The sequence below is a fragment of the Trachemys scripta genome, chromosome 16, assembly GCF_013100865.1.
Source record: "Trachemys scripta elegans isolate TJP31775 chromosome 16, CAS_Tse_1.0, whole genome shotgun sequence".
Classification (NCBI taxonomy): domain Eukaryota; kingdom Metazoa; phylum Chordata; order Testudines; family Emydidae; genus Trachemys; species Trachemys scripta.
Window position 1 is genome coordinate 14,253,117 of NC_048313.1, and position 16,565 is coordinate 14,269,681.

Consider the following 16,565-nt stretch of genomic DNA (forward strand, 5'->3'; position numbering starts at 1 on the left):
GTGGCCACTTGACCGGCTCCTGGTCTTTGCTTGGCTTGAAATCTCTCCTGAGCCCACTGTAGCCGGCTGGCGAGGGAACACGGAGCAGCCATCTCCCGGAGCCTGGGCGGGCTGTGGTCAGGGAGCGAGCAGATGCCGTACCTGGGGCAGGACATTTTTCTATGCAGGAGAGATTTTTCTATTAAGGCAAAGCCCTTTGCAGGGCTTATCCGGATTTCCTCTCCGAGGTAACGTCTGAATTCCCTGCGCGGCAGAGCTGCGGCTTCCCGAGCACTGAGCTGGGGGAGCGGCTGCCACCCGGTCCTTCAAGGGTTAAAGTGGCAGGGGAAGGAGATTTTGTTGCCTTTTTTCCATTCCTAGGACCCAGGGTTCAACTTCTGACAGACTAGCTACTCCGGGCTCTGCAGCCTGGCAGGGCGCCAGCTGTCAAGGCCTGGTTAAATGGGCTGTATTAAGATTTTATCTTAAAAAAAAAAAGTCAGCGAAGTCTCAGGTTACATCAGAGCGTTGGCTTCACGAGGGGGCAGCGGGCTTGTTAGACAGCTGTCAGAACCCACACGCGAGAGCCGCCGAACGCTCCGGCCTGTGCATTCCCATCCCGGCCTCCGCAGGGACTTGCAGCCCAGGCACGGGCGTGTCATTCCTTTCCGCGGTGATTGTGCACCCTGGCGAAAGACGCCCGATTGACAGCCCGGGGACGGGGGTGGGGCGGGCCTGTCTTTATGCCCCAAGCACAGGTACTTTCCGGAATGGCGATTTCCCACGCAGGTCCGAGGGGTGGTGCCGTGTGGGGCGAGCTGCATTGCCAGGTGACTGGAGCTAATTATCTTGGTAATTGGATTCCTCTCCTGGCTGGGGCTGCGTGCTCTGCATCTTGTTACATGTTGTGTTTGAAATGGGAGTAATATGTTTGTTTAGCCGTCTTTTATCCCTATCCCCATCCCTCTGTCTGTCCATTCCTGTTTCTCTGTCCATCTGTCCTTTGTCTTTCTCACTGAACCGGCGAAGACACGTTAGAGCCAGAATTTAACCTGACTTCTGCCTGGCATAGCCCCGCTGGGCTCTCCCGGGCTCTCTCTCCCCACGACCAGCGTCATGGCTTTCCCCTCGTAAGAAGACGGTCGGTAAAAGCCACCCTGGCAATCCCGACCCCGCTGCTCTCTCTCTCTGCACGCAGGCGCCTGATTCTGTTGAACAGCGTTGCTGGGGGGTAAAACATGGTCTCATTGGCCCCTTGGCGTCCCTTGCCCTGGCTTTCCTGCTGCAGCCCGTCTTAGGCCAGGAGGCATCGGCTGCGGTGGGAGGAGGCGGCCCGGGGCCTGGAGGCAGTGGGCATGGGTTACGGCGCTCAGTCGGGCTCTTTTGACGGCGCAAAAATCTGCAGCAGAGACTAGAACCCAGGTTGGGGGGATGGCACCAGTATGGTCGGCCAGCCTTCCACTCCTAGGCCCAGAAGCCAGGTCCCTGGAGTCCCAGCCCACGAGACCAGTGATCCTCAACCTTTCTGATACCAGGGACCGGCTTGCTGCTGTCCGACACCGTGTCAGGGCGATCTGAGGGACCGGTGCCGGTCCATGGCTCGGTCGTTGAGTAACTGCACTAGGCCGCAGCGTCGGGGGCTATACGCGCTTTAAAAGAGTAATACGTGATGTAAACAAGCCCATCCCTATCGCTCAGAAGCGGTTTTTCTCGGGCTGTCTGTGAAGAATTGATCGCACGTGGAGGGTGCATCTGGGCCGTCTCTCTTTGTAGGGTCCCAGTTCTTAATTCCATCCTCACACAGTCCTGCTCGCAGATAAACAAAGCCTGGATGTGCTCCCATCTCCCAGGGCGGGCGATGCCTCTGCCCGGTTTTCTCGCAGCGCGGTGGGGAGGAGCAGTCCCCGAGCAGGCTGTGAAGAGAGACCCGATTGTTAACCCCACAAGAATCGTGGCTCAAAAGTAAAGGCCAGACGGGACCCTGGTGTCCTGCTGAACAATGCAGGCCCCGCATTTCCACCCCGTGTTCCCTGCCTGGAACCGGATGAGTCTAGAGTGTCTGTTGGAGAAAACCCTTCACTTGAGCAATGGAGATCCCAGCTCCTCTCGGTCCAGCCCCCCCACTGATCAATTACCGTGACTCTTTAAAATTTGTGCCTTTATTGCCACTGTGGAATTTTTCTGGCTTCAATTCCCAGTCAGCGGATCTTCTTGTGCCTTCGTCTGCTAGTGTCAAGAGCTCCCTGTGACTTTTCTCGGCAGCGATGGAGAGTTTTAGAAAGGTTCCCACTCCACGTCCATCATAAGCCCTGGGTTCAGCAGATGGAAATGGCAGACTCAGCACCCAAAATTGGGGCCAGGTTTTCAAATAGCCGGATTACTCCGAAGCCCTCAGCCCCTAGCAGCCATCCATTGAGAACTGCTGGGGGCTTCGGGGAACTCTGCGCTTCGTTTGGAGGCCTTCGAGTGTACGCTCGTTGGGGGCAGAGATCTGTAAGTTGGTTCAGCTCCCAGCACAGCAGGGTCCTGGCTTCTAGGTGCTACTGGATTGCTGCTGAGAAATGACAGCTGAGCTCATTCGGGTCCCAATGCTCAATTTGTCCACCGCCCCCCCCCCCCCCCCCCCCCCCGAATCCTGCCCCCAGCACGGCCTGTTGGGAAACAGCCTTCGCAGGCCAGACAGGCCGGGACGCTGCTGTCTCTTCAGGGGCTGCTACAGAATAGTGGGATGGGGACCACCAGTGCTAGCTTTAGGTGTACCCCATAAGTTGTGGCAGCTCGAGAAAGGTAGTCCTGCCTCAGCATGGGGAGCCGGGCTAGCTGACCTCCTGAGGGGCCCTTCCAGTCTCACGTTTCTGTGATCCTCTGAGGGCAGGACGCCTGACGTTTGTCTCCTGCATGTCCCGTTAACATACTTTTTAATTAAGGAAAATTGTCCCCTGGGGGCAATGTTTATCCATCAAGTATTTTGCCGCTACAGAGCGTGTCTTGTTCTCAGTGGGGAGGGTGTGAGGAGGAGGGGGAGAGAAATTCCTTCAGATTATGGTATTATGTACATGTATCCAAGGGATCATTCCTTTAAAAAAAAAAAAAAAGGAAACCAGTGTATTTGAGAGCGCCTGGGGCCTGCATTCCTGAGACGCTTTCGTTCCCCTTTTCGGGGCGTTTTTGAACCAAAACATTTGCACTCGAGTCTGTTTTCCAAGTTTTTATTCCCTAGAAACCACTTTCCAATTGATTTTTTTTTTTAAATGATTGCATTTGACCCTGCAGCGTGTGGCTTAGTTACAAAGCAGCACTGCATGGACCGTCCCATTCCTGCCCCCCAGCCCCGTTAGTTTCTCATCGGGCTCGGGTGGGTTTTGGTGGCTGCGGAAGAGTCGAATAACAAACCCAGGCAGGGGGGGTGACGCCAGCTGCTTGCTCTTGGTTAGAGTTTGGTACTTTTCTCTTCCTCGTGGCTGGTCCCTCCCGTGTAGCTGCCTGCAGCGATGGATGAGTGAAATTCTGGCCCTCTTGACATCCAAACTCCCATTGCTTTCAGTGGAGCCAAGATTTCACCCAGGCACTAGGGCCTCCCCCTGCCACCGTGTGCTGGCGCGGGTCGGGAGTCTTTTCCTCCCCAGAACCTCTTTGACTTTTTGTTGAAAAACCAAACAGATGTCAGCTCCCGTGGGTGAGAAATCCTCTTGAAATCAGTTCAGAACAGTAAAGGGACTCCCCTGGGTAAGGGCTGGGGTGCACAGAAGGTGTAGCTGAACCAGGAACCGTTCCATCATCTCATCTGATCTCCTGTATAATACAGGCTGGTGGATTTCCACCTGGGCCCTGCTGTGTTTAGCCCGGTAGCCAGTGATTCCAGTCCAACCAGCACATGAACCAGTTTAGCTCAAGCTGGTGGTTTACGGAATGAAGCCAAACCAGTATCGGTGCAGTGAAAACGGCTTCGGCATTGGGCACTTGAGCCAGTGTAATGAAATCAGTGGGACATTTTCTACAAGAGAGAAACCTGGAGTGCTTGGGCCCTTAGACAAGGAGTGTGGGTGGGTTGTCCGCTGTAGAAGACGGCTAAAATATAATGACATAATTCTGATTTAAAAAAAAAAATAGCATCCCTCCAGCGTCCGCCTCATCTCAACAGCGGATCTGCGCCCCAGCTCCATCCTTCCTGCCAGGCCTCCGTGGACATTCATCTGCACGAGCCAGTTGGATGTCTCGTAGGAGAGGATAGCACAGGGAGTGGTAATAACGGCACCTTCCCTGAGAGAAGCGTTCTGACCTGGCACTCGTCCAACTCAAAATCCTTCCTGACCACTAGCAAGTGATCAGTGGATGCCATGAAGCTTGTTTTCCTGCTGAATGAGTATTTTTCAGGGACCTCCGAGTCTATGCACATTAATCGCTCTTAACTGACTTCCCTTCCCAAAGGGCACCATGGTGCTTGTCCTATATCTCAGGGCTGTGAATTCCACAGATTTTATTGCAGCCGTTTCAAAGCTGTGTTGAAATCATTTGTTTTCCTTTTGGAAGATTAGTGCAGACTCACTTCCTTTCTATTTCAGGTCATGATTAATCTCCGGCTGTGGAGCATCTAACTCTCATGTTCTCGTAAACCACTGACCTACTGAAGCCGCGAGCTAGATGAGTTTCTTTTCCCCAAGTTCATATTACTTGAGTTCCCCAGTGCGCTAGGCGCTGTACAAACGCAGAACAAAAAGACAGTCCCTGCACCAAAGAGTTTCCAATGGTAATTAGACAAGACACACTGAGGATGGGAGAAAGGAAGGGTTAGTGGGAAAACTGAAGCAGAGAGACATTAAATGACTGGCCCATGGTCGCCCAGGACAAAAGGGAGAGGTTCTGACAATTGGGTCCTTATTACAAAGATCCCCTCGCTTGGAGTCTTCGCAACCGTATCCAAAACGGTTGCACTGCTGTGCACTGTTAAACAGCTGCCGTGTCGCACCCCAGAGGGGGCTGCGTTTCAGAGGGAGATGTGAAGCGATTCTGGGAGAAGTTGACTGTAAAACACTTTGGGATCTGTTGGAAGGGAAAGATGCTGTTTCATGTACAGAGATTAATTTTTCTTTCTTCTCGGAAATCTGTTTAGCTGAAAAATATCCATCTTACGACTGGCTTTGCCCTAATAGGGGATGTATTTAAGGGGAGACAATGTGGCTTAGTGGACTGGGACTCAAGGAACCGGGGTTCTAGTCCCGGTTCTGGTACTGGCCTGCTGGCACCTTTGGACAAGCCCTGAAAAACGGGGTTAAAGTGAAGTGCTTTGAGATGGGTGGATGCAAAGCGCTAGATAAGTGCTAAGTGTTATTCATAAGCATGATCCTGCATATGGGGACGTCAGTGGCAAAGGATCAACCCCCAGTGGTTTGCTGAATCGGGGCCTTACTGCTGAAGTTACCCAGGGCTTCCTTTCAACCCTCCCGCTGGACAGCTGTGCAGTAAACCCACCAGATTGCAAGGAAGAGACTTTTTAAACCATTGCTTGGCAGCACTGTTTTAACAGGCTCCAAACCAGGAAAACATCTGCCCCAGACCCCGGACACAATTGCTGAATGACGCTGCCGGCTGCCTGCATTGAGCAATGGGTCTCTTGCACAATAAGATGTTGGTGTGGTTTTTTTTTTTTTGGTGCTGCCCCCAAAAAAGGGAAAAACATTGCACCATCCCCAAGGTACATCTGAGTTATGGAAAATGCTCGTCGTGGACACGAGTGACGCACGTTGTAAGCTGCTTTTTCAACATAACAAGTTTAGTTAGATTAGAAATCAGCTACACTGGCAAAATTAAAAGGCAATTCCTAGAAGCCGGCTCCTCTTCCAGGAATTCTTAAAACCCAGCCCCTCGGCCGCACCATTCTTTGGCACTTAGACTTACATGTCGAAATTTGTTTTGTAAAAACCAAAATGTCAAAGCAAGGTGGAGAACTTGAGTCCAAATCTTTTTTCCTGGTGACCAAAGATGGGGAAATGTACTAGCTGGTAATTGTCCTCCAAGAGGATAGAACCCAGGAGGAAGGATGGGTTTGGAAAATGGGTTTGGTTCCTATCTCTGCTACAGATGCTGTGTGGGACCTTTTCTCTGTGCGTTCGTCCCCTCGCCAGAAACCAGAGGTAATAACCCCTCCTGGTTAAATTGCAAACTATTTGCCGCTGGGCCTGCCTGTCACTCTGGGTCTAACTTAGTGGGAAACAGATTTAGATGCAGCTTCTAGGTGCTGCTGTGACCTTAATACATTGGGTTAAACCCTCTTCTTGAATCCCGGACTCTTCTCCCCGGCCTTTCGATTGGGATCCATTTGTACGTTGCCTCGATCCAGATGTTTGACTTTGCCATTTGTGCTGCTTTCGTCCATCAAACCAAGGATGACTAAGAAGTACCTGTTCCTCTGAGCAGGGCAAGGGTGTGGCTATTCCGTCTTGTCTTTCCTTGCTTTGTAGATGAGAAGGGAGGCTTGCACTCAGGGTTGCAGGGAGCAGGAGAAAGCGGATGGTGGTATGCCAGGGGAGATCGGAGATGAATGAGGTCCGATACATTCGGAAGAACGTCTCCAGATGATAGGCGAGTTTTGTTACACTTCAGCTGAAATACAGTTAACCCAGCCTGAATCCAGACCCAGTAGACAATGGGGTCCTGGGGGCTAATGAAAGACAAACAAGTGGCAGGTCTAAAGGTCCAGGTGGAGGCTCTCCAGACAATAGACACGGCTTTATCTGAAAATAGGGATCGATTTCCCAGGTGGAATTAAAAAAAAATCCAAAAGAATCTGGACTTTGTCTGCTCGATATATCAAACAAAAAACAAGTTGTGTTTATTTGTAGGTCCTATTCTTTGATTACTCTTTGTTTACTTAGGGTAGCAAATTATTAACTAACCCTATTTCCACAGCTTTGAGAACACTGATGGAGGGGGGGAAATGCTGTTTATCAGCAGATCTCAAAGTGCCCTACAAAGTATCAGTATCCCTGTTTACACACGGCAAAACTGAAGCCCAGAGAAGGGAAGTGACTTGCCCTGGGTCACGCCTCAGGCCAGCAGCAGAGGTGGGAATTGAATCCAGTTCTCCTGACCCCCCCAGTTAAGTGCTTTATCCTTTAGGCTACACTGTGTCCCCCACTTGCTCCTGATCGTGCAGTTGCATCCCCTGGTGTAGAGAGCCCTGCATCCATGGGTAGCCAGAGACATGGTGCTCTGGGCTGTCATGGCAGGATTGGGCGTCCTTGAGGCATAACACAAAAGACAGACAGCGGTGTCAACCTCAGGGCTGCTCTAACTTTCCCAGGGGTCATGGTAAGCAGAGGATACCCGAGAACGCCCAGAGCACCCTGGCCACACCTCTGATCTGCCCCTTATACGGCAGCAGAGCTCTCATGTCCACTCCACGCAGGGCAGGGGCTGTTTGCGGGCCCGTTAACGGCCTAGAGCTGGCCTAGGCCAACTCTACGCTAGACTTCTGCCAACACAACCATATTGGCCGGGGTGCAAAGTGCAAATTTGCACCTTTGCCTGTGCAGCGTAGTTGGCTTGGGAGGGCTGGAATAATGTACCCCGCCCAAAGCCCAGTTTTGCCTGTAAAAGCTACGTCCACCCCTCGGTGTGCTTTGCTGGGTAGTGGGGTCAGGACAGCTCTACCAGCTCCGCTTTCCAGGGATAGGCCTGGCCTCCCGGTTCTGGCCCCCTGATCGTTCTGAACAGTGTTTCCCAATTCTCCGGGCATGGAGGGTCGAAGAGAAGGGCTGGGCTAAGGGTTTTTAAAAACAATTTTACATGTCCAGTGTTTTCCCCCAAAGCCGTGTGGTGAGTGGGGGCTGGAGGGGAGGAGGGGAACGCTCTTTCCAAGCTAACATTAGTGGTTAAAAATAGACCTGGGTGAATTAGCTTCCAACAAAAGCCCGAAAGGAAATCTCAGTTTAGCTGAGGCTACAAGAAAGAGCGGAATGTAAGAATAATAATGGTAAAAATCCGGATTCCGGCAAGTGGGGGGAGGGGGAGAAAAGGCGCAGTTTGAAAAACAAAAGCCTTTGAGGAAGTGTAATGCTTTCCAGCTGCAAAAATACAGCCCGGGAGACGCTGGACGGCCTGATCAACGCAGCTTCTCCCAGCCGCTAACGGCAAGAATGCCCAGGAATTTCGAACCAGCCGCAGCTTGAGGCCCGGGTTGCATTTGAGACCAGACTCCTTGCAGTTTGCAGGGCACGAGTCCCCTTTGTTCTTATATTATTCCCATAGTAGCAAAAGATGCCTCTATCTGGCCCCATGGTGCTAGGAGCTGTACGTGCCCAGAGAGAGAGAGAGAGAGAATTCCTGCCCAGAAGAGCTGACAGTTTAACTAGATGAGGGGTGGGAGAGGAACAGAGGGGAAGTGGCAGAGTTGGGAGCAGAATCCAGTTCTCTTCACACCAAGGCCGGCGCCATCCCAGCTTGGGCCACACGGGAGGTCAGACCAACTGATCAGAGACGCGCCCCTGACTGTAGACGTAACCTGACTGATTGACGCGTCCTTTTCCGTCAGCCAGCAGGGCGTGGGGGGTTTCAGGCCAGGAAGAATCCCTGATGTCCTGTCCTCCCAAAGTTGCTGCAGGCAGGTTCCAGAAGATGGGGCGATAAACCTTCATGCGTCGTTCTTTGTAATGTGCATGTGTGGTTTTTCCTTCTCTCTCTCTGTCTGCACCGGTCCTGTGACTAGCCGGGGGCCAGAAAGAGCCCATTCTAAATCCCTGTGGTAGGCCCTTCCCCCCCAAAGCCGTGTGGGTGGGTCTCTTCCCCACCCCCTTCCCTTGGTCAGATGTTAATGAATCCGGGCTGGGGGGGACGGGAGGACTATGGATGGCCTGGGTCAGGCAGCTGGACAGATGCTGGAGGAAGGCAGCACCCCCCAGGGGTCGGTGGGGTCACAGCTGTCGAGGGAGGGGAGCGCCCCAGGGTCAAACGGGATGATTCAGCAGAACGGCGATATTAAAGTCAGGGTGCAACTTCTTAATTGTTCCCCTCCCCGGAAACCAGGAGCACCAAGCGATGCTGGCTTTTAGCAGAGAGCTAGTGGCCCTCCCAGGGCATGCCCCAAAGCAGGCAGAGTGGGGTCGGCCTGCGTCACCTCCCGGCGCGGCAGTGGGGGCGCATGCGTTGCTTGGGCCGTTCAGCCTTTCATCGCCTTCAGCGGGGGGATGAGGCTGTGGTGCCGGAAGCCAGTGGCTTGAAAGGGCGATGGCGGGCGAGAGTAGCCACGGCCGGAGCCTGGCCTGATGCACCTGTCGGGCGTTTTCTGGCAACGTCGCGGCCGTCGAGGAGTTTTTTTTGGTCTGAAGGGCGTTGTCCCAGGGCCGTGTGATGCAGTGCCCGGCGTCGGGCTGGGATCACTGTCATTTCACAGCTGGGCGCTGTGCACAGCCAGCTCAGGTGAGACAACCCCCCCCGCCCCCAGAGACCTGGGAAGAGGGACCGTCTTACGGGGGGAGGGGGGCGTGGCTTGCCCAAAGTCACCCGTGCTGCGGCAGAGAATTGACCCCCCCCAAAACAAGCCCGTCTCGTTCCCTATCTCCCCCTCGTCCACTCGTGTGTGTGTTGGGATCCAGCCGCCAGCCGGTTAGGGCAGGTTTTGTATCTCTTGGCCTCCACCCTCGCGGCAGCGGTTGTGTCCAGTGACACATGATGCGGCAGCCCCTGCCTGGCCTGGCTACCTAATATCCTAACCCCGGCCTGGCCTGCATCTCCAGGAATGCTGCCCGCTCATTGTCCCCGTGGGTCGGGTCGCTCCTGGCTTCTGTGAAGTGAGACCTTGTGGCCACCCTGTATTTTGAGGGTTTTTTTTATGACACGGCTGCAGACTATAAAGGGTTAACGGATGTTGCACGTTGCACCGAAAACACCTTCCGCTGATGCGGCTGGACCTCTCGGGTCTGCATCAGCCACTAACGAGTCATTAAAAGGAGCCTGGATTTCCAGCGTGAGCAGGTCTTGCCGCCCCTGGCAATGGGATCGGCGGGTGGGTGACCCAGCTGAAGGGTGGGGGGCGCTGGCCGGCCCCGGCCTCGGCCTCGCTAGGTCTTCGCTCTGTACTCAGCGTATAAAATCTGAAGGTCCCTCCGCGAATTCTGGTGTTTATATACAGGACGCAGCTACCTGCGGCCCGGGCCGGGTTCTGGTGGCTTCTGGAAGAGAAGAAAATGAGACCCCACAGACTATTTAAAGAGAGACCCTTCAATTCTGATATACTGCAGTGAGCCCCCCACTCCTGCTGGAATCCAGCCAGCTGCCGGCAGGTCCCCGCTGCCTGGCCGCCGCTCAGAATACCGCGATTTACACGCGTGGGGATTCCGGCCAGAAAATCTCATGCCGCCGTTTACCCAGCACTGGGGAGAGGTTTTTCTGCATGTTATTTGCAGTGAGTCGGGTTTCATGGTCAGCAAGCCCGGCTGGTATTCAAGGGCCAAGCGTCCTAGGAGCGCGGCAAGAGGCCTGCTACGGCCAGAGTCTGCCCTGACTGCTACGCAACTGAGTGGGGAGGGGAAGATCTTACGTCATTGGAGCTGGATGGGTTCACGCAATGGGTGGGCGAGGGAACTTCCAAACGCACGGTCCCTGGCATTCCGAGTGCCTACAGGCAGGGGCGCTTTTGAAAAACCTTATCTAGATTGTGAGGGTCTATAAGGGGGAAGGGTAGATTGCTAGCCCAGATAGAGAGATAAGTATTGATGGGTAGGTGGTGTTACCGTCATGGGCCAGCAGTCCGCAGCCCAAGGTGCTGTATAAACTCCAGGGTCCCTACACTGAAGAGCTCACAATCGAAGGAGAAGGCAAGAGGAGGCAGGTGGAGACAGACAGACGGGCAGGGGAGCACAAAGGGACCAACACTGGTGGCAGTGGCCTGTAGATAGATGGACGGGTACATATGGGGTAGAATGATAGACACAAATGTGGGGGTGTGTGGAGGAAGCTAGATGGATAGAGAGGATGGAGATGGGTAGACGGATGGATGGATGGATAGAAGTTCTTGTCAGATTATAAGTGGTGACCCTCATCAACAGGACTTACATTAGCAGAAAGAATTTCTTATCTATGTGTCTGTCTCCATACATCCCCTCTATCTATCTATCTATCTATCTATCTATCTATCTAATTGATGGTGACCGTCACTGTGGTATCTGAGCAACTCCCCACTTGCCCCCAGGGTTTCAGCAAAGGTGGATTCTATCCCCAATGTCCTCTTCAGCAGCTCTCGCGGTGAAGGCGTGCTTCTGGTTTGGCCCTCTCACTGTTTGGCCCAAGAAGGCTGGGTTAACATGGACGTGCTGGCTGTCCTTTAACCACGTGAAAGCTGTGGGAAACGCCCTGGTAGCACAAGACAATCGACGGATGCTGTTTTACTGATGGAGTTTTGTCCTTTGGCCCCCTCCCCTCCCTTGCTGCCTTGTTCTCCTCTCTTGGTCCCTAAGGGTCTCCTGGTCCCTTTGCAGGCTGTGTTGAGTTTCTCCTCCCTTGGTGCTGGGCACAATCGGCCTGTTCGGCCTTATCTGAGATTCGCTCAAGAACCATCCGCTCTGCAGCCGAGGCTGGGGCCGGAGAGGAAGTGGTTAGACGCTGGGAGTCGATGCTTTGCCGTGATTTGTGTCAGTCTTGGCACTGTCTTTGTGACTGGAGTACAAATCTTGCTACTGGCCACCAAAAATATTTCCAGAGCCTTTCCCCCTCCTTCCTAGCGGTGGGTTGTGTAAATTGACCCTCACCCCGGCTGCTTTCTGTTTGGATTACAGACCCATGGATGCTATCCAAGGGGGCGCTGGGGCGACTGATTCATTCGGCCCTTACTGGGCCATCTCTGGCTTAAGTGTCTGTAAATGTAATTTTTGCATCTGTCTGGTTTTTTGTTTGTTTTTTAATGAGATTTGCAGCCTTCCTTACACACTGCTGGGAGTTGAACAAAGCAGTTACTCACCTTGGAGATGTTTCATGTTAAGAAAGAAAAGAAACAGGCTACAGAGGGTCTAAGAAACACCCGAGTAGTAGAAAGTCCCTGCCCCGAAGAGCTCACCATCTCAGTAGACAAGACAGAGGAAGGCCAGATGAAGGGGCTGGGATCCAGGACTTCTGGGTTCTTTTCGCTCTCCCCCTCCCAGAGATAGGATCAAACCCCCAAAGTTGTCATACACAGCCCCTTCCTCTGACAGCTTGGACAGGACACCTGGGTTTTCTTTCATCCTTTAAGAGGGAAGGGGAGTCTAGTGGTTGGAGTGTAGGGAAGGGGGGGAGCCTGGACTCTTGGGGTCGGTTCCCAGCTTTGGGAGGGGAATGGTGTCTAGTGGTTAGATCAGCAAGCGACTAGGAATCAGTTCAGAGCTGGGATAGAACCCAGGTGTCCTGACTCCCAGCCCAGTATCCTATATGCTAGATCACAAACCCCCGCCCCCCGAAAAGAAAAAGAACGGGGGTTGTCAAACGAAGACATTTCTCTGCACCAGGCGGCCCGGGCCCCCTAAGCCAGCTTCACAGAACGCTGGCCTGTTCACAGGGGAGGAATGTGGGTGCGTTGAGTTTATCCGATTTAAGGGGCTTTCTTTTTTTTAATCAGCTCCTTAAACCCAGCGTGCCAGGTTCCGACTCTCACCTGCATCGGCTCCTCGGGCGGATTAACGCCACACGGTTCCCCTCTGCCTTGCCTTGCCTGCGGGAGCCCGTGCACGCTGCCGGCCGCACAGCGCTCCCCCCCCCCCCCCGAGCCCCGGCTTTGTGCTGCGGTGAATGCGGCCCTCGCTGGACGATTGCTCCCCGGCTGCGGCTTTTAGAGCCAAGTCTCCCATCGGTGCAGCGCTGTCCTGCCTGTGACCTTGAAAGCCATTGGAAAGTTCCTTTTCACGGGCCTGTATCACAGCCGCGCTCCTCTGTCTGCCGCGTGTGGGGCTTTGAACCATAGAGTCGGAGAAACGCAGGGACCTCGAGAGGTCGTCCAGTCCAGCCCCCCGCGCTGAGGCAGGGCCCGGTCAGTCTCAACCAGTCCTGGCAGGAGTTTGTCCAACCTGTTCTAGTTAATCCCCAGCCCCGTTCGAACAGCCCTGAACGGATCTGAAGCCTGTTCTCAGGCCCCCCTTCGGGGTTCCTTTCTCAAGACAAAACCTGCGCAGGGATTTTAACCTTCCCGCACAGCTCCGGGGTTCGAACCCTTTGTCTTTGTCGCTCTCCTCTGGACCCTCTAATTTATCTACCTCTCTCGTAACGGGCGGGTCCAGAACTGGGCCCAGACTCCAGCCGAGGCCTCCCCAGGGCCGAGTCGAGTAGGACAGTTACCGCCCGGGTCTGTTGCACGAGGCTCCTGTTCACACACCCCGGGATGACACGAGCCTTTTTCACAACCGCTTCGCACGGCTGACTCGTGTTCGATTTGTGAGCCGCTCTGGCCCCGAGCTCCTTTGCAGCAGTGCCACCCCTATCCTGTCCTCTAAAGTGCTGGCAACCCCTCCCAGTGGGAATCGCCCGCAGGAGCGGGCGACTAGCAACGTGGACACGTGGAGAGCTATGGAGCAGTCACCCCCGCAGCAAATTCTCTCTGCAACCTCCTGGAGAGGGGGGAGATTAGCGAGGGGATGGGAAAACCCCGGCTGATGGGGGATAACAGGGGGCATTGTAGGATGTGTCCAAGGACCTGATTGTATGTGCTGTCGATGCATAGCAGGGGTAGGCCTGGAGGTTTGGGATGGCCGTGTGGTTTAGGGGCAACAGCTCTGGCCCGGGAATGAGGCGGCCCAACTCTGTGGGGTGCCCTTGGACAAGCTGCTTCCCTTCTCCGTGCCTCAGTTTCCCCTCCCAGCCTTTGTGTATTTCGCATGCAGGTTCTCCAGGGCAGGGTCCCTTGCTCGCCATGTGTGGATACAGCACCTAGCCCGGCCTGGGCCTCTGGCCGCTGCAGTAATCACCCTGCCCACGGAAGGGGCAAGGCATGCACTGGGACAGCAACACTCATGTGTGAACCCTGCGGATTTAGAAACACCCTCAGAATGAGCCGGAGCTGGGGAGAGGCATGGGCTGGCAGCGGGGGTTCAGACAGGGCCAGTGCCTGACAGCTGCCGTTGTTCTGGATGGTGCGGGAAGAGGAGCCCTATTTTCTGCGGCTCTCCCCTTCTCTCTCGCCGGCAGGGGGAGGGCGTGGGACATGCAGTGGCATGTGCGTGTTGGATGTCGCCCGTCGCTGGGGTGTGCTGGGGTTGGAAACCCCTCTCCCACTAACCCTGGGACGTGCCCCAGCAGTGGTCAGACCCGAAGCCAGGAGGGGCAGCGTGGAATTGGGAGCTGCTAGGCTCACACAGAGCTGGGGGTTGGGGGGTGTTTCCAAAGGGGATTAGGGCCTGTGGGAGTTGGGACCTGACTCCCTTAGGTGGCTTAGAGATTCCCAGCTGAAATGTCCAGTGGGGCGTGAGCCATAAGAAGGGGGTGACCCTCCTGTCTAGGCGTGTCTGCTCTACCTTCTCTTTGTTGTTTCTCTTCTCTCCCTGTTCTGTTCCCTGCCCCTTCTCCCCCCCCCATTCCATTTCCTCTGTTTCTCCGAGTCTTCCCCAGTTGCGTAGGCTGGGCCCCAGCTAGGGGGTGAGCCAGCCAAGGAAGGGGCCTAGCAGTGCCAGCCTCGGGGTGTGATTGCCCACAGAGCCCAGACCAGATTTCCGAGGGCTCAGCGCCCACGGCGGGGGCCCGAGCTCCGCTCCCATGGGGGCTGCGAAATCATAGAATGGCTCAGCTCCCAGCGGTTGTGATTTCCCGGCGCGCCCGGCTCCCCAACACTCGCCATCCGCCTAACCCGCCTTTGTCCCACCCTAGACGTAGAGCAGATGGCCATCGACTGGCTCACCGGCAACTTCTACTTTGTGGACGACATCGACGACCGGATCTTCGTCTGCAACAGGAGCGGGGACACCTGCGTCACGCTGCTCGACCTGGAGCTGTACAACCCCAAGGGCATCGCGCTGGACCCGGCCATGGGGTAAGAGCGGGGGAGGAGAGGCCGGCTGAGCCGAGGTACCTGACCTGTGACGGTAACAAACCAATAGGAAACCATGGGGCTGCCCTTTGGTCAGTCCAGCCAGGGGGCCTGGCTCCCCCAGATGGGTAACTTCCTCCGTGTCTGCCTGGTCCTTCCTGGTGTATTTCCCGTCAGCCCCAGCTGAGATCGGGGCCCGGCTGTGCCGGGCGTGGCACAGATGCAGGGCGAGCGATGGTCATGCTAGCAAGGGGCTGCATGGCCGCAGGGCTCATTCTTCCCATTTCACAGACGGGGAGGCATGCCTGGGGAGGACAAGAGACCGGCCCCAGGTCGCCCGGCGAGTCCGCGGCAAAGCTGGGAACTCAAACCAGATCTCTGTCCAGTGCCGGAACCCCCAAGGCCTGGGAATATCAGCAAAACCCACCTGGTGTTTTTATTGCTATGTCTATACCCAGGGTCCTTTAAACCAGTGGTTCTCAACCGGGGGCCTAGGGCCCCCTGGGGGCCACAAGCAGGTTCCAGGGGGTCCGCCAAGCACGGCCGGTGTTAGACTCGCTAGGGCCCAGGGCAGAAAGCCAAAGCCCCGCTGTGCAGGACTGCAGCCCAGGCCCCCGAGCCCGCCGCCTGGGGCTGAAGCCAAAGCCTGAGCAACTTCGCTTTGGGGGGGGCCCCCTGTGGCGTGGGGCCCTGGGCTGTTTCCCGGCTTGCTACCCCTTAATGCCGGCCCGGGCTTTTAGATGCAGAAACCCAGTTGTGGCACAGCTGGGCCGTGGAGATTTTATAGCATGTTGAGGGGGCCTCAGAAAGAACAAGGTTGAGAACCCCGGCTTTAAACGACCATTGGAGATGGAGCCTTGTGACCCCTCCCCGTTCTCTGTCCTGGGGCGGTGCGGCTTGGGGCTGATCTTGATTTGAGCCCTGGCAAACTCAACTCATTTTAACCCCCCGGCAAGGGCTAAAGATGCTCATCAGTGAGGCTGCTTCCCCGTCGGGCCGGGACATTTTCTACTGGCAGCTCAGTTCTTACCCCTCTCATACATGCAAGCCGCTGACCCACACGGTACGGAGCTGCCACTGTCAGCGGGATTGCACTGTCTCCATAACAGTTTTCAGGAACTAAGATGTGTCATATCCCCAGTGGAGGGTGAATGTCTCTCCCTCCATGTAGCTTTACATCCTGTGTTCAATTCAGGTAACGGCCCTCCGAGCAGCTGCCTTTTGGGAAATCGTGTGCGCTGGGGAGCTGGTCTGGTGACGCTGAGTCATCAGCCAGGCTGGCCGCGTGCTTGGTAGCTGCAGAAAAAAACGAGAGCAGGAGTGGAAGGCGTTGCTGTGGGCAGAAATGGAAGTGCGTGTGAAATCTGGCCAGGTGGCGTGTGAGTGTGTGCGTGCATGTATAATCCTGCCATGTACTCTGTGCACACGCGTGTGAACTCCAGCCACGTGCATTCCCCGGCGGTCTCATCTTGACCAAACAAAATATCGGCTACAAAGGAGGCTTGTTTTTCCCAGCACCTTTTCATCGCCAGGCTTTTCGAGTCAGGCCTTGTTTAGAGGAGGAGACGCGGCCGGGGTGCAGGTGGGCTCAGCTAATGCAAGCTAGCGA

General features: G+C 55.2%; 1 protein-coding gene across 1 annotated transcript in view; it reads left to right on the top strand.

Moving 5' to 3' along the window:
• The window catches only part of LRP1 (LDL receptor related protein 1), a gene marked incomplete in the record, with an annotated part of 192,333 nt that overhangs the window by 89,499 nt on the left and 86,269 nt on the right, over nt 1-16,565 (top strand). Inside the window, 1 exon segment of the mRNA XM_034792604.1 lies at nt 14,797-14,959. Coding sequence (XP_034648495.1) covers nt 14,797-14,959 — 163 coding nt within the window.